General features: G+C 35.9%; 3 protein-coding genes across 6 annotated transcripts; 2 read left to right on the top strand and 1 right to left on the bottom strand.

The window, feature by feature from the left end:
- Positions 1-383: 383 nt before the first annotated feature.
- LOC120172066 (ADP-ribosylation factor GTPase-activating protein AGD3-like) lies at positions 384-6,329 on the top strand. The gene is made up of 17 exons (XM_039179637.1): positions 384-486; positions 753-823; positions 1,207-1,269; positions 1,515-1,559; positions 1,701-1,766; positions 1,882-1,929; positions 2,030-2,125; positions 2,217-2,258; positions 2,564-2,779; positions 2,897-3,028; positions 3,145-3,372; positions 3,551-3,637; positions 3,719-4,057; positions 4,151-4,296; positions 4,406-4,499; positions 5,568-6,055; positions 6,192-6,329. The coding sequence occupies exons 1-17, from the start codon at positions 441-443 to the stop codon at positions 6,304-6,306; spliced, it is 2,322 nt and encodes a 773-aa protein (XP_039035568.1). The 5' UTR covers positions 384-440; the 3' UTR covers positions 6,307-6,329.
- Positions 6,330-11,171: 4,842 nt separating this feature from the next.
- LOC120172046 (protein NEOXANTHIN-DEFICIENT 1-like) lies at positions 11,172-14,422 on the top strand. Of its 4 annotated transcripts, none has more exons than XM_039179628.1 (10): positions 11,172-11,458; positions 11,554-11,676; positions 11,709-11,832; positions 11,992-12,038; positions 12,569-12,623; positions 12,922-12,960; positions 13,253-13,421; positions 13,766-13,829; positions 13,899-13,955; positions 14,072-14,422. In XM_039179628.1, the coding sequence occupies exons 1-10, from the start codon at positions 11,394-11,396 to the stop codon at positions 14,310-14,312; spliced, it is 984 nt and encodes a 327-aa protein (XP_039035559.1). In that variant the 5' UTR covers positions 11,172-11,393; the 3' UTR covers positions 14,313-14,422. The 4 variants fall into 4 exon arrangements, with proteins under 4 accessions (XP_039035559.1, XP_039035556.1, XP_039035565.1 ...); XM_039179625.1 differs by having other exon boundaries at positions 12,566-12,623; XM_039179634.1 differs by having other exon boundaries at positions 11,173-11,458; positions 11,554-11,637; positions 11,769-11,832.
- Positions 14,423-14,471: 49 nt separating this feature from the next.
- LOC120172038 (serine carboxypeptidase-like 45) lies at positions 14,472-17,028 on the bottom strand. Its single transcript, XM_039179615.1, is given in 10 exon segments — positions 14,472-14,692; positions 14,788-14,905; positions 14,982-15,074; positions 15,174-15,298; positions 15,396-15,677; positions 15,777-15,856; positions 15,965-16,057; positions 16,213-16,308; positions 16,414-16,515; positions 16,600-17,028. Coding segments are annotated over 10 exon segments (1,392 nt in total). The 5' UTR covers positions 16,853-17,028; the 3' UTR covers positions 14,472-14,542.

Here is a 17,028-nt window from a genome sequence, read left to right as displayed (position 1 = left end):
ATTCTTAAATTTATGCTAGTTTCGGGTCTTTCATATATTTTTCAACATTCTTTCTTACATGTGGGTCAAACATATGAAGACAACTGAATGCAACCTTGCATTATAACAAAAACTTAAATGATTATGTATGAATTAGTTACTTAAATGATTATGTATGAATTAGTTATTCTTCTGTGGTACTTGACCCTAGGTCCATGTTTGCTGCTTTACACAAGAATGCTTGATACTCAAACTGTCCTGTGTAAAAGTATTATATTGTAGCTCTAGCTCTCAGGAATACTTTTTTTTATTCTTAATGGCTTCTTCCTCTGGAGAAAAATGGGGTTGCTACTGGAGCCTTGAATTGGGGAAGTATTTATTTGCATATTTATTTCTCTAATTGCAGTGAAGGACTTGGGGAGGGATATGATGGGGACATTGCTTTTGCAAGTGCCCTTGAAATGTTTGGTGGAGGACATAATGACCCTATTAGTGTGGCTTTTGGAGGTATGTATTTGTTCAAATTTTTTGGCAAAGTTTTTTGTTCCACTTGCCTGAATATTGGTGGAGAGATGGACAGTCTTAGGTGGTAGCAACTTCATTTTTTTGCTTGGTGTACTTCCTATTATAATAATGATTGGATTGATCTCTATAAGATGTCCAAAAGCCTTTCTTTTTGCTTTTTCATTCTGTTCTTGGGTTCTAACATTACATGTAGATCATATTTTGGTTTGGTACCATATATGTAATTGAACCTTTTTTCGCTTCTTTAGGGCCGGTTATGACCAAGTTTACCATAGCACTGAGAGAAATTGGGACACACAAGGAAGTTCTTCGGTCCCAGGTAATTCTCTGAACTATTGTTTTAACATGAATTCAAATTTATTATTGAGGAGTGATGATCTAATATAACTGGTTTTGGATAAACTTACTTTTTGGCATTCTCCAACTGCTGCTGTAAGAATACCTGCTGAAAGACAATGATAATCATTTAGAAATTTCAGTAACTAACCTTTTGTTGGTTGTTTTCTGCATGGATATTTAACATTGCAATGCTCTAAATCTTATAGAACTTTCCTGATGTCAATTTTTAAATTTTTCTTTTCAACATCCCGAGAATGCAAATTTTACGACTATATTGAACTTTGACATTGTATAGTTCATTGTCCAATCATATTAACATACAATAATATTAGAAGTTGTGAACTGCTTTTTTTCTCTCTCCAGGTTGAAACTGAGCTAAATGACAAATTACTGCAGTTTGTCAATATTGATTTACTTGAGGTCAAGGTAACCGCCTTTCTCTCAAATGAGATTTAAATTACCCTATAAAGTTGGGAGGATTTGGAATTAGCTAAAAGCTGGGCTGCCTTAACTTTTGTTATGTAAAAACAGTCTTATCAAGAGAAACATAGGTTGTTTAGTTATCGCTTTGCTATATATTCATCCAACTTCTGATAATCTGTGTATTCTTCTTGATCATATATGTTTTATTTGTTTAGCCGTTTGTTTTAAAATATCTTATCTGAGTGCAGGAAGCACGTAAACTCTTTGACAAGGCTAGTCTCATTTACGACCAGGTGCTTTAGAAGTTAAATTTATTTTGCCTATGTAGTTCGTTTGCTTGCTTTATTTTCATTGCTTGAATGTGATAATATAATTTTGAGTTGGCCTAAAATCAAATTTATAGTTATATTGTATTGCTTTGTGTGATCTTGCAGGCTCGTGAAAAGTTTCTTTCACTGAGGAAAAGTACAAAGAGTAATATTGCCAATGTTTTGGAAGAGGTATCTTGCAAAATGGCTTGCTTGATGGTTTATAATTTCATGTATCTGACATTCTTACCTGCATAGATATCATGTTCATGTATATTTTAATCTGACATGGTTGGAGTTATTCTAGGAACTTCATAATGCAAGGTCAACATTTGAGCAGGCTCGTTTTAATCTAGTGAGTGAATTGCTAGCATATGATTTCTAAATTGATGTTGCTTTGACAGTTCAAAATTGGTTCAAGATAGTAATTACACTACTGTGGTTTACAATTACAGGTAACTGCTCTTTCAAATGTTGAAGCCAAAAAGCGATTCGAGTTTCTGGAAGCTGTCAGTGGGACTATGGATGCACATCTTCGATACTTCAAACAGGTTATCACATGGCATGACTTCTCTATTTCTTTATCTTTGTTTCAATCACTTGCTGAATGCATTGCTCATGACGAAATTTGGTCATTTATAGGGCTATGAATTATTGCATCAGATGGAGCCATACATTAATCAGGTTTGTTATCGTAACTTCCCTTTAGTCTGAGACATATCTTTACATCTCTGATTGTGTTGTATTTTATTCATCCCATTGTTCCTCAAACAAAAAGAAAAATAATATCCCTGTACCGAATACGTATCAGTTGTTCGAGACATTAGTCATAGTATGATAGTATGTTATAAGATGCACGGTTTATGCTTGGCATGCCCATTGAAGCAGACCAAAGGAAAAAGGAATCTTGTATCTTGTATTGATGATTCCTACAGTTCTGATTCTACTATGCCCGTATATTTACTAATTGTTGTACTACAAGTTTGCAGGTCATTACCTATGCACATCAATCAAGGGAAAGATCCAACTATGAGCAGGCAGTTTTAAATGAAAGAATGCAAGAGTACAAAAGACAGGTTGACAGAGAGAGCAGATTGTCTTCTAATGGTTCTAATGGTTCTCCTAATGGAGATGGTATACAAGCAATTGGTAGAAGTTCACATAAAATGATAGAGGCAGTAATGCAGTCTGCTGCGAAGGGAAAGGTTTAAAGAAGATTTGAAGTTCTCCCGGATTTCTGTTTGTGAAATTTTGTTAGTCCTATTGATACTTTTGCATCTATGTACCCTGTATCTGCATCTGAAACTTGGATATTCCTCCAGGTTCAAACCATTCGACAAGGCTATCTGTCAAAACGTTCATCAAGTTTGAGAGGAGACTGGAAAAGAAGATTTTTTGTCCTTGATAGCCGTGGGATGCTTTATTATTACCGTAAGCAATGCAGCAAATCATCTGTAAGATTCTTCCCGCTCTCCAGCTTAGGGAAAACATTAAGAAGTATAGTGCTTGAGGTGCAGTTTATGACCAAAGCTCCATTTTTGTCTTATGATTTTTCTTGGTGTATTAATAGGGGTCTGGCAGTCAGCTTTCCAGTCAGCGAAATAGCTCTGAGATTGGATCTGGATTATTGGGTCGGTGGCTTTCTTCTTCTCATCATCATGGTGGTGTTCACGATGAAAAATCTGTTGCCCATCACACAGTGAATCTACTTACGTCAACAATTAAAGTTGATGCTGACCAGTCAGATTTGAGGTTTTGTTTTCGGATAATTTCTCCAACCAAGAATTACACTTTGCAGGTATGACTTAGGTGCAGCCTGAGCTTGTCATTAGGGGTTAACTTGTATCTAGATTTTTTTTTTTAAATTTCTGGGATCAACCAATTGCTTGATTGATGGGCCATAAATGTTACATTGCGTAGGATTAGGGTTATTATTTGGAATTGACCCCAATAATGTTTTGTGCTTGTCAGTGCAGGCAGAGAGTGCACTGGACCAAATGGATTGGATTGAAAAGATAACTGGTGTTATAGCTTCATTACTTAGTTCTCAGGCCCCTGAAAGGGTAATTACTCAACATGTAGCATGATTTTTGCTCGCTTATTCCTTATCAATGTATTGACAGTTGTACTTATATCCTTTTCAGTGTCTTTCTGCCAGTCCCATGGGAAGTGGTCATCATCGATCTGCCAGTGAGAGTAGTTCTTTTGAAAGTTCTGATTTTGATCACACTGCTGTTGAAGATTATAATGCTGAGAGAAACCTTGTTATTGCTCATAACGAACGCCAATCAAGGGCTTCACAACATCAAAGGTCCTGTCTGAAAAATGAAAAGCCAATTGATGTACTGCGAAGAGTTTGTGGGAATGAGAAATGTGCAGATTGTGGTGCCCCTGAACCTGATTGGGCATCGTTGAATCTCGGTGTTCTTCTTTGTATCGAGTGTTCTGGTGTTCACCGTAATCTTGGTGTTCATATATCAAAGGTGAAGTGAATATATTGTATATGACCTTTTTTATCATCCTTGTGAGTTATGAGAAAGTCTGCATCTCTCAAGAATTAAGTGTTCATATTTCAGGTTAGGTCGCTTACTCTTGATGTAAAAGTATGGGATCCATCTGTTATAAGTTTGTTTCAATCGCTCGGCAATACCTTTGCTAACTCAGTCTGGGAGGAATTGTTGCATTCAAGAAGTGCTTTCCATGTTGATCTTACCCTCACGGGGTATAAATCTTCTTTTCTTATGATTAAAATATAGTATATGTAGTAAGGATAAAACTAAACTTGGTTCTCTAGCTGCTTGTCACTAATGCTTATTATTCTGGTGATGAAGCTTTTACAAGTCTGATAAACCGCAGCTGCTGCTTATGGGAAAGCCTTGTCATTCTGATTCTATATCTGTAAAGGAGAAGTTCATTCATGCAAAGGTTTAGTATTTTTCCTTAAACTGTAGTCTTAACATTATTTTTGATGTATTTCATATAGTTGCTTATGGGTTAACATGATAGATGTTCTTGTTTATATGTTTTCTTTGAAGTTGGATAGTTGTATATTAATTCTGGCTCCATTGTCGTTAAGGCATGCACCTAAGCACCAAACAACAAAAAGCTCTCAAACCCTTTCGGGTGAGACATTTGATAAGGTGCATGCCTGGTGTGCCTAGGCATGCTTTTTGGGAAGGTAGCTGGTGTAATGAAAATGTCTGATTGAAATTCTCTTTGATTTCCTTGATTTTTAATTTTTTTTTTCTTCAACTTCACCTTTTAATAGTAAAAAAAATGTGACAATATCAGACTACTTATTTTTTGAATGTTCGAGTATTCAACAACAAACAATTATAAGAAAATCATGCATAATGGCCCACAAAGGGGGGGGGGACTTTTGCATGTTTTATTGGACTTGCTTTCGGGAGATTGTTGTCGGCGTTATTTATCTTATCATGTATATACATGTACAAACGTACAAAAGCACAAAGACTCATTTGACCTTGCTTCAGTCAGATGTGTGTTCTTGTGCCTTGGAAAATATAAGGGTTATAGTTCCTAGAATTTGCCTGCCGCCCTTGACAACACTGCTTAGAATACAAACATATGGATGAGATGAGTATAAATTAAATTTTGGGGGTTTGTTGAACAGATATAAATTCCAGAACTTGAGCAATGTGAATAGTTGTGGCTGTTTCAGCTTAGTTTAATAAGAGTACGACTTATTGTAATTGTTTTTACTTTCCTTTTATGCCTTGTGTGTAATAGTGGAAGGTCTGACCACCTTCTGCCTGTTAACTCCAATCAATATGTCCTTTTTGCTATGCTCTTAATTTGATGATTCATAAAAACCTAGAATATTCTCAGGCTAGAAGATAGAACATTTTCTTCTGTTTTGATCAATTTAAGGCTATCTCTGTTCATGTTGGGTTTTAAGGAGTATTTGATCAATTTCTAATTATTTGCTGTTTGTAACCATGGAAAGAATTTTCCTTTTTCTTTTGAACTCAGTATGCAGAAAAGCTTTTCATTTGCAAGCCAAAAGATGAGCAACGTCCTCAATCAGTTGCACAACAGATTTGGGAGGCTGTTCGTGCCAATGATAAGAAGGCTGTATATCGTTGCATTGTTAATTCTGAAGCAGATTTAAATGCAGTGTATGAACAATCTTCTGTGTCTTCATTAACCCTTGCCAAAGTGATGCTACTGCAAGAACATTCAAATGTAGGAAACAATTCCAGTTACATCACAGGGGATTCATCAGACAGATCATCCGCTAGCTCTTTCAACTTGGTGAGTACCAGTGAAGGCCAAACCGCAGACGATTTAGATGGTTGTACCCTACTTCACCTTTCTTGTGAAACTGGAGACATTGGTATGATTGAACTTCTGTTACAATATGGATCAAATATAAATGTAATGGATTCAAGAGGTCAAACACCCCTTCATCGATGTATTCTCAAGGGAAAAGCTGCACTTGCTAAATTACTCCTTACCAGGTTATTGGTGGATCCTTACTATAGAATATTATGTTCGATGAGTTTTCATAGCGATTAACATGTGTTTGAGATTATTGATTTACACCACTGACTGTGATTTTGGAATGTTACAAAGATTTCTCTTGGTTTCCTGCAGGGGAGCTGATCCGCAGGCATTAGATAGGGAAGGTAAGACCCCTCTTGAGCTTGCAGTGGAGTCAGATTTTGATGACGGTGAGGTACTTGCTTTATTATCCGACTCAAACGGGTAACTAGGGTAAAAAAGAGTTAAAAATGGAAGTTTGATCTGCACCTGAAGTGTGAAATTTGAAGATGTATTGGTTTTGTTTTGCTTTTTGGTATAATTGTAATTCTAATATCTAAAAGTTGAAAAGCCGGTTGTAATCGAAATGGATGTCTCCAATGTTTGGAGAGTGGGAGATTGTGCTTGTACTAGGCCTGCCCTTATGGGCATACTTGAAAGTTAGTATATCAGGCAAAGATGGTTTGGTTTTACATGGAAGGGGCTGGCATTATAAAGTAATAATGCGTGTTGTGTTAGTTGGATATGGCTGATGAGTTGAGGCTAGATCTTAGAGTAATTGTGTTCATGTACATTTAATTTATATGTTGTAGTAGTGGTGCTCTCAAATATATATGTTTTCATGATTGCACTTAATTATATATTTGGTAAGAGTTTGAGAATACAAAGGTTTGGAACCAAATCAAAGATAATGATTGGTAGTGGCTTAAGCAGTTGGAGGCTGCCAATAAATTATATTTCAGTGGAAGTTAAAAATTCAATAAAATTGAGAAGATGAACATCATGGTGTCTTGAAAGAGACATCATCAATCAGACCAAAGAAGTCTGAAGAGTTCATTGGCGATACGGCAAACTTTGATTTGAGTAAGAATGTTTTAAAGATTTGAAATAGTGTAATATTTATGTGTGAGAGAGAGAGAGAGAGTGAAAGGATACATCTCAAATATCAACTTCACAACCCATCAAGTGGCTAAAATAAATGTTTTCTATAGAGATTCGGGCTAAAAGAAATATTGTTATATATATTATGTTTGTAGGATGTGTACGTATTGTTAATTGATTAAGAAAATTATGAATATATATTATTTAGTAATTATCTAGACTAGTCAGCCGTGTAGTGTTGACAATATTAAGTTGCACTTTTAACTCATTCAAATCTTATAGATCATATTAGTTAGAACTCGATAAGAACTCATAACTCGGCGTTAAGAAAGAATAAAATCCTACCATCTTTGTAAAGTATAAGGCTATTTGTAATGTTAGCATGGGTGCCTTGTGAGGATGAAACAAAATGAGATTTAGTTTCGTATCTGTATGGAGAGTGTGTAATTGTTACTCTGTATTTAAAATATGGTGAATTGGACTAAGCAAATCAAGCCTTGAGTCTTAGATGAACCTGATACTGCGGCTTGGACCGCAATAACATGAGGCCATGCTTTCCATGACAAAATTTGTGAAAGCTAAACAGAATGAACGAATTAATGATAATTCTACGGCTGAATCTTCAGCTTCAGCAAATCCACTACCACCGAAATCCCATTGCTTCAGATACTCCACTGGTAGTCTTCCCTCGCATAAAAAAAGAAACAAAAAACCAAGCAGGCAATTGCAGTGGGGTTGGGTGCAGACTCACGCGTGGTTACCTAACAGGATATGACGAGAAGACAATATTTATTGATGTGGAAAGGGAAGCTAGACATACGGTGCAAGTGCATGGGGATGACCCAGTTGTGACAGTGACACAGTCCAAGGATCTAGACTTGATTGGCTGACTTCATATTTCCCGGTTGCAGTGGGACCGAAAAGTGCATCATCATAATAAGTAGCATCATTGGAAATAAAAAAAATAAAGGCAATGCTTCAACAGCCGACACGTCTCCCTACTAGTACGTGTAAAGTTTTAAGAAATCCAGATTGCATTACGCTATGATTTTTGGCTTTGCTTTGTTGCTGGGAAGAAGAAAAAAGTTCATCCCAGCGTGTCATTTCATTCCCCTCAGTGCTCACCGTCACTGCCCAATCACTTTCATTCAGCCCATGATTGGATATGCTATTTATTACTTTAACATCTTTCCTTCTTTCTTTTCTTTGAATGTATCGGTTGGGTATCTTACATGCACTTGACATGTTACCTCACCCCCCTAGTACACTGGTTGCCAAGTTGATGACTTTAGATTTGGTAGCATGAGTACAAATCTCTCCATTATCACATATACAAATCTTATATATTTTAATCATAATATCAAAATTCACAATTAAATTTATTTGAATATTTATTTTTTAGTAATTTTAATTGTTAACATGACTGAATAAATATATTTTTTTAGTAATTAAATCGTATATATGTTAACATGAATATGTTAATGTTTAAGTACACATAATATGTGACACATCAATAATTAAATAATTTTAAAAGAAAATCTTTTTGAATAGAACTGAAGAGTTAAGAACTAAAGTAATTCAAAAATAAAATAAAATTTAAAATAATTATTCGATTAAATATTAAAGACGAATTTTTAAATATTCAATCAAATGATTATACGATATATATATATACTAAAAATTATAACGTTTGGATAAGATTAAGAGAAAGAAACATGTACATGTGTCGAGGGAAGGAAGCCATGTGGAAATTGTCATTTCAATGAAGTTGTAATCTTATTGTATGATTCCATTTGTAAGAAAAGAGTGTGTGTGCAAAGGATACTGTTATCTTTAATGTATTAATTCTATTGGAAACTATACTTTAACTAAGCCCATGGTGTTAGTTTACCTAACACTATCCCTTAATCTCATCTTTGGTAGACATTAATTTCATTACTATCTTAATTTTCTTTTACAAAGTTTCATAACTTACGTGACATAAATTTAATTAAAAATATTATATAATTTACCCGTCCCGTGAGTAAAAGATAATTTATATTTAAAATATTGTTTTATAAAAATTGAATCAATTATAAAAGTTTTATATTCACATTTATTAGTTTTGTATCCAAATCTTAAATAATATAATATAATATAATAATAAAATTAGCTCCTAACATTTATATAAATAATTATTATTATTTTTAAGTATTTTAATCCGAACATGATAATATTTAATTAAAATAAAAACTGTTAATTAATTAATAATGTTATCAAAAGTGGACAAGTTTTGTGGCTGAAAACTAAATTTAACTAATCGTGAGTCCAGAGCGTGCTAAATTTAATTAATAATGTAAATGTAGATGTTGGGTTACGTGGCTTCCAACGAACATCTAGATTTGGAGAAGTTAATGAAACCGAGATGACATGTGAACGCATGCTAATTAGGCGATGCTGGGCCATTTAGCGGCCTAATTACCCAAAACATTTTAAGATTATATATAGAAATTAGCACCCAGAAATAATTGTTTATTAAAATTACATTTTTTTATTAATTCGGCGATAAAAATACGTCCAGTTAATTAAAATTAATATTATAACTATGGTGAGAATTTTGTTAATAATCAGTTGGTTTTGATTCATTCCGGTGAAATGTAATTTTTTCCTCACCGGAGCCTTACGTCTCCAGTTGAAAATTGGAGGTGCGGTGCATTTGAGGGAGTCGATTTTACCTCATTGGAGGTTACCCAAACAACATTTCGTGTGAACGAGAAAGAATAAAGGGGAATATGCTCTTAGAAAGCTGTGAATCGCAGCTCCAGTTAGCCAAAGCAAATTTCAACAAACTGAATTGATTGTTTTAATCCAATCGAATTATTTTGTTGTTTTTTAATTCTTGTTAATGTTAATGTGATAGTGATATATTCACGAAGGGAAGGACGTCACCTTCGTTGCAGGAAATTAAATATAAATTCAACCTGTTTTCCCTTAAAAAAAAGCACAGAAATGGTAACACGTGTTTTGTAAGAAAATAATATTAAGGGTAAAGTATAGTAATGGTCACTTAACTTTTCTAAATCATTCATTTAGGTCCCCAAACTTTTAAAACTTTCAATACAATCCCCCAACATTTAGTCCGTTTGCAATATGGTCCCCCAACAGTTACGTCAGGGACCATATTGCAAATAGACTAAATGTTGAGGGACCATATTACAAATGAACTAAATGTTGGAGGATTATATTGCAATTTTTAAAAGTTGGGGGATCGAAATGAAAGATTTAGAAAAGTTCAGTGACCGTTACTATACTTTACCCTAATATTAACTTGACCAGACATAAATCTAGGCTCAAATACTGTCTTTTGAATACTAGGCATACTTAAAACTATTAAGTAGGGCCTTAAATTTTGTTACTTTATTCAGACAGGTATGATATATATAAGGTGAGATTAGAATTTAGATACTAAAAAGTTTAAAATCGTTAACTTCTTAAAATATGTCAAAACTAGAGATAAAATTTTGTTGAATCACGTCCGATATTTTATCGATATGAATCCGGTATGAGTATTCTATCCCTCTACCTATCATCTAAACCTTATTCGATTTTAGAGATGTTTCGCACAACTCGAAATTTAGTCTGATTTTTAGGTAAAAATTTATGTTTGATCTGACCCGATCTAATATATAATTCTCATTTTATTAGATAATACAAAGATCTAATTGAAAAAACATAGAGTGATATTATTATAATTGTCCTTAAATATGAGAGGACTAATTATATGATTATCTTGAATTGAATTAGGTCGAGGATTTTTTATTCTTAACTCGAACTCAACCTTAATTTAAAAAAAAAACTCGACCTAAACTCATTTTTTTATATGTCCCTCCCTAATTAATACTTAAATATTTGTAATTAAATAGTTTTGTATGGTAAAGAGTTATATTCTAAAATTAAAAAGACTTGTAATTTATTATTGCAAATTTTTTTAGTGAATTAATACACTCGACTTAGCATGTAGATAGAGAAAGAAAGAGAGAGAAAATGTAGGAAGCAGTGAATAAAGAGGTGGTTTCGGGGGAAGGCAGGCTGAGTTAAAGCATAAGGGGGGCTGTGTACCCGGTAATGGTATTTTTCAGTTGGCACTAAGTCGATGTCAAAAAGCTCATACAATTACAGAATTAAAAGAAAGGATGCGGAAATAAAGCCTATCCACTCCCTTGACACCGCCTGCCCGCCTGCTTGCTTCAACTCTCTCTCTCTTTCTTCTCTTCTGCCGGTTACTCCCTCTTTCTCACTTCCATTCTCTCTCGCTCTCTCTCTCTCTCTCTCTGAAGCTCCTTTGTCTTTAGTCTTCTCTTTCTTTCCCTTCTTCCTCTTTCTGTATTGATTTTGTGTTTCTGCTATAATACAAGCTAGTGGGTTCAAGAAATTAGGTTCCCAGCTGAGAGGTTGATGGGTTCCGGAGAAACAAAAAGCTCAACAGGCTATGGCAGTCCACCCTGGATTTTCAAAGGCAGGTAAAGTGTTCAGTCCTTGTAAAAGAAAAGAAAAAAGAAAGCTTTCCACTCCTGTTATTTGGTTCTTGAATTGTGTGAATTCCATCTATCTCCAGTGCCTTGTATCAACTCCATCTTGTGAAAGCTGAAACCGCTAGAGCATTCATCCCAAAGGAGCTCCGCCTGGTTGAAGCTTTTGGGTACTCTTATTTTTACCTGGTAACTCTATGGGGGTTTATTGTGTTTTCTTTTCCCCACCAATTAATCACTCTATGGGGGTTTATTGTGTTTTCTTTTCCCCACCAATTAATCAACAGCATGCACAATGCAGATACACATTGGGTGGTTTTTTCCTTGCCAACTACGATCACAGCCCTGCCGGCGTCTTTGATGAGGTTTCATAGCACTCTCATTTTCAATCAGTTTCTCCTAATTTCATAAGTTCATTGCTCTGTGCCTAGGAACTTGGTTGTTTGCTTGTAGTATTAGAGAGAATATTATCCAGTACAAAGCAGGAAGTAACTGTGATTACATGTCAACTGTTTCTTTGCCAGCTTGTGGTGATAGCGGGGATCGTGTGGAATCCGCCAACGTCTTGCGCGTACGTTTTCTTCCCTCTTTCATTTGGATTGATTAAAAAGCGTTGTTCATTATGTATCATGTATGGAGAAAATGCATCATCGAGTGAATTCCATGGCCCTACTCTGAGTGTTCATGTACCAGTTTGGTTAAGGTTTGAACTGAGCTAAACGAAACCGATTGGATACAAAAATTAGGTGGTGTCCCACCACTCATTTGTGTTTAACTTTATCACATAATCAGGTTGGCCAGTCAACTTTTATAACTTGAATGTCTTGCTACTGTTTATTTAATTATGCAGCCATTTCATTTGATCATGCTGAAAAAGGGAATCATTCAGTGTTATTAGTCACATTTGCTATAAGCTTCCTCAAGTGGCATTAGCAAGTTGCCATTTTTTAGAAGGAAGTCTGTCGGATTCATGCATTTCCTCATTTCCTCTCATTATTTCATGCATGCCTTGTCTTATGTGTATCCTTCTTCTATTTCCTTTCTGTATTTGAACTAATTGCATCTTCTTCTTGTTTCTTTTCTTTATTCAAATTTGAGCAGATGGGCAGCCAGGGTTCTTGTGAACAGTGAAGAAGCTTGTCACCATGGACGGAAGGTAAGGCATTGAAATTTTAGAGTAAGATGGTCTTATTAGCAACTTAAAGGAGAGACCGGGCCAAATTTACCTGACTATAACTTAATTCTATCTCTACACCACAAAAATACAAGTTGATCATCACTCCCGCATCTCCACTGGTTCGACATATGACTGTTGCACAGGGATGCAGAGCTCCTGCTACACCCTGTGAACAAGATGCATTTTTAAAGTAACTGATGCCCTAATTCCTTTACTTCTACTAATTGAAGTTTGAACTTGCATCGGTGTTTTTTGTTACTATTTTTCGTTGTGGCAGGATGTAGGGCTTCCAAGTCAGGTAGCCAGATTTTCAAAGGTACTCCTCGTTCTACTCATTGATGGTATCTCTGGCACGATTCTCTTGTCAATAAGATTGGTCTAAATATGTATAGCGCCATACAGGTTTTGTGAGAGTACATGTATCAACTTCATTGCCAATATACTAATTAGAATCAAGGATGCTTATAAAAATTCATTTTACTCTGCAGTTGTGCCCTTTTTTACATGTTGCTAGGGCACAGGCAACACAACGCATGCGAAAAGAAAGACCTTTTCATGTTTATTTTCGGTTTATGATTCATGTTTGATGCGTTCTTTGTTTGAAACAGAGAATTACACCAGTTCCTAGACAAACAAAGGACAGAATTGGTGGCTTTCTAAACATGATTGGTGTGAGCACTACAAGCTGCCACTCCAAAGACTGTATGGATGTTCAGGTGACGGAAGTTTTGGGTCCCACTCCATTGGATATCTGTAATATCAAACTTATAACCGATGGTGAGTTCATACTCGATCGTCCTGATGTGAATCATGTGATGAACTTTCATACCTCTTCATGGTATGTTGTACAATGTTTCATCTGAAAAAAAAAGCTTTAGGCAATATTATGTTGTTGAGTTTTCCTTCAAGGTTAAGCTGTGTTCTGCTTGATGTAATGGCCATCCTAGTTCCTTGGCATTACCCATTATCCCAAGTGAAGCATCGCGTGCGTGAATTAAATCGCTGCAAATTATGCTTAAATACACCTGATGGTCATGATCATGATATCTTGCCTTCGCTTCTGGCATTAATATATGTTATAGATCTTATGTACTTTTCTGGTAAAATCTTGGTGATAGCAGTGCCTAGTCCGAAACTCAACAAATGGATGGGTCCATCGATCAGAATGTCACTTCCAAGCTTTAGGTAATTTTCTACATGATCTATATTTCACTAAATGAAGTAGATGTCAACTTTTTTGTTGTGAAATTACAGTGGCCAAACAGAGTATAACCCCAACCTTTTGAAGTATGCATGCCGTCTTGCCTGCAGGTATGATTATATTCGCTGCAGTAATTAACTTTGCATTATGGACATCAGTGCTCAAATGTTCGTCAAATCTTAACCGTGTTGCTATGAAGTAATTTTGTGAATATTCGACATGATAGAGTACGAGCGGTGCGGCCAGCAAAAATATCGGGGCCATCACCATTAAAGAATGAAAGAAATAGTGATTCAGAAAGGAGAGAGTTTACAGCCGAGGAAGCGGCAGATAATGGAAGAAACCTCAGCATATCGGTTATGTTATCAAAGCCTATACTAGCTTTGGAGTTCAATTGCTTGGAAATGCAAGTTGAAGCTCCCATCATACCATCCAACAACTCTACAAGCTCTTTACCAGGTGCTTGATCCCCCCCACACACACACAACAAAATTGTACTATTTTCCTCCTTTTTCTTGTTTCTTGTTGTTACATCAACATAATAAGATTCTACACTCCAGTCAGATTCCATTGAGGCATAACCCAGGGTTTATATATATATATATTCAGTGAGTGATAAGAAATCAAGGAACAAACAAACAAATGCAATTTTCAGACCTTCAGCAATCAAACTTACAATCTCCATCTGTTGAGCAGATCAGAATGCTTCCGGTAATGGCCGGCCATCCAAAAATGCCTTGAACAGAACCAATGATCTCTTGGGCTGTGAGAATGGGGCTTCATGAGATGCTCCTCTAATTGTGGCAAAAGATAGGATATTACCATAAACTTGAGTCCACCCACCAACCTTCAAGGAACAACCAGAAATTTAAAAATATTATTGTATTAGCAGCATAATACTACCATTAAGTTCAGAACTCAGTAATTTTCATCAAACTTTACCTGCTGTCCCTCGAACCAAACTCGGTAAGGCACAGTTGTCTTCAAGCCTAATTCCTTGGCCAGTTGATTAACTAATGTTCGACTCCCGGTCAATGGGACAACAGAATCTTGATCTCCACTGTATTTAAATACGTCTCTTGTGAGTACTATTTTCGGAGAAACATGAAGGAAAGCTTTCACAGAGGACGATTTACCTGTACACCATGACTGGGATTCCAGCCTTCACGAGTCTGCCCACAATAGTGATTGTCGGTATCTCGATATCGAGCAGTTCATAGTCTAGGACACTTGATGGGCAAATTACAAGGAAGATATATGAACCCACAATCTCAAATCCAAATAAACAAGGTAAATCATTGAATATGAGTTCTGCAGAAGAGAATTACTTGCTGCAAACGGCCCATTTACGGACTCCGACAAGACGAGCATGGAGAGCTTTCTGCACATCTTACCTGTTTAAGTAATTTACAGTTTCATCTTCTACACAAACATCTATTGTCTCACCAACTTGCTGTTTGGACAAAGAAACCAAGTTAGAAACAAGTAGCAAAGACTAGAACTAGATCGTTAGACATTTCGAGTTTACGAAACTATACAATCGAACTCACTTGGGGAGTAAGGATGTTGGACTGCGAGAGAACTGATGATATACAGACATCAAGTGTAACATCATACTTGTCGACGAATCTACTGGTTTCGCTACTTACTTGACTCATCACCCTCGAACAATTGGGAGAAACGTTCCCTCGATAATACTCGCCGACATATCTTGAGTAATTACAAGAAGTGGTGAACAGTTTGTATGTCGAATCTGATATTAGTCCACGAGACCAGAAGAATTCAGCCCTCGAATTAAAATCAGTAGCAAATTCTAAAACAGGATTACCAAGCTGCAATCAAGTGGAGCAAACAGGAATAGATATTACATAGCAAATTCAAATAAAAAAACACCAAAACACGTACCGAAATTTCTTTGCAGAACTACTTACAGCTATTCCTTTCAAATTGAACTGTTTTTCCTTCTTATTAAACTGAGTCATAAGTTCAGCCAGCTGAGGTATATAATGACCTGGGTTTAGACATGACAATAAGAAAAAACAAACTCAGTGATGAGTCACATTTCACAGTGAAAGAAACAGTAATAATGTTTTTGTTTTATAGTGTTGCAAAATAATACCAGCATAGCTTTCCCCTGTAATGAAGAGGCTTCTATTTCTGTAGTGGGGGAATTTGAGGAACCAGTTCTGCAAAAATACCAGATTGTCCCTAGCTACAATAACAAAGAGAGACAAAGTTAGAAAGATTGAACTTTTTTCAACAAGAAGAGAAAGAAGAAGAAGAAGAAGAAGCAAAACGAGAATAGTGAGCAATGAACATTGCATTACTAAACATTAAGAAAATGGGGTTTAGATTGGAGAATTTTACCAGTGATTTTGTCATTAACAGCCTCATAAGAGGAGTCGTCTACAGAATAAGAGAAACCAACTCCAATTGGGGCCTCCAAATACAACATATTGGCCTCTGCAAAAACAATGGGTTTGTTAAGCAATCAACTTGTGGAGGTGCTTATAAAAAGACCATGATTTACAACAAGAACATCCAACAATAAATAGATTAAGTGTATACCTTCATTCCAGCTATATTCGTTCTTGACCAGCACTTCCCTACTAGGCCTAAACGGTCCATTCTCAGAAAAGGCTCCAACTCCCAGTGAAGAGCAGCCAGGCCCTGTAATTTTTTACAAGAAGGAAACTTGTAAAAACGTAAAAGATGCATTATTTTTTGTAGCCTGAGAATGAGATATTGAAAAACCTCCATTGAGCCAGAGGACAAGAGGCTTGGAAGCTGAATCTACTTCAGCTTCTGCAAAATAGTAAAACAAAGCTCTCTGTTTCTTCCCAACAACGGTCACATAGCCCGAGTATTGTTGGAACCCGACTTCGGGTTGACCCGGTAGTCTAGATATCCGATCAAACAGACCTGGAAAACACTCGACTTTGACAGAAAACAAAACCTCAAGTAGAATTAGTCCCAATGCCACTGATCTCCAGCCTAAACAACCCATGGTGTCTTCTTCTCGGATAAGACTAAAGAGAAAAATAAAAAGATTGACCAAAAAGGAAAACTCAGAGTGAGAAAGGGAGAGAAGAAGAAGAAGAAGAAAAGCAAGTTAAACAAAAATGTCTGCCTAGTGGAGTTGGATTTTATAAAGAAAGTTCCTGTTGTTTTGTTACCACTCTA

Source organism: Hibiscus syriacus, unplaced genomic scaffold (assembly GCF_006381635.1).
Source record: "Hibiscus syriacus cultivar Baekdansim isolate YM2019G1 unplaced genomic scaffold, ASM638163v2 tig00003041_pilon, whole genome shotgun sequence".
In the NCBI taxonomy this organism is placed as follows: Eukaryota; Viridiplantae; Streptophyta; class Magnoliopsida; order Malvales; family Malvaceae; genus Hibiscus; species Hibiscus syriacus.
The sequence above is the reverse complement of the archived record's forward strand: the minus strand, read 5'-3'. Positions and strand labels throughout refer to the sequence as shown.

Excerpts from the sequence above, each read along its gene's own strand:
- LOC120172066 (XM_039179637.1), top strand. The coding sequence starts at position 441 with ATGTTTGGTGGAGGACATAATGACCCTATTAGTGTGGCTTTTGGAG. Across the intron at positions 2,780-2,896 it reads AGTCTGCTGCGAAGGGAAAG|GTTCAAACCATTCGACAAGG; the intron begins GTTTAAAGAAGA and ends ATATTCCTCCAG. Across the intron at positions 4,058-4,150 it reads TTGGTGTTCATATATCAAAG|GTTAGGTCGCTTACTCTTGA; the intron begins GTGAAGTGAATA and ends TTCATATTTCAG.
- LOC120172046 (XM_039179625.1), top strand. The coding sequence starts at position 11,394 with ATGGGTTCCGGAGAAACAAAAAGCTCAACAGGCTATGGCAGTCCACCC. Across the intron at positions 11,459-11,553 it reads CCCTGGATTTTCAAAGGCAG|TGCCTTGTATCAACTCCATC; the intron begins GTAAAGTGTTCA and ends ATCTATCTCCAG. Across the intron at positions 11,677-11,708 it reads GTAACTCTATGGGGGTTTAT|TATGGGGGTTTATTGTGTTT; the intron begins TGTGTTTTCTTT and ends AATTAATCACTC.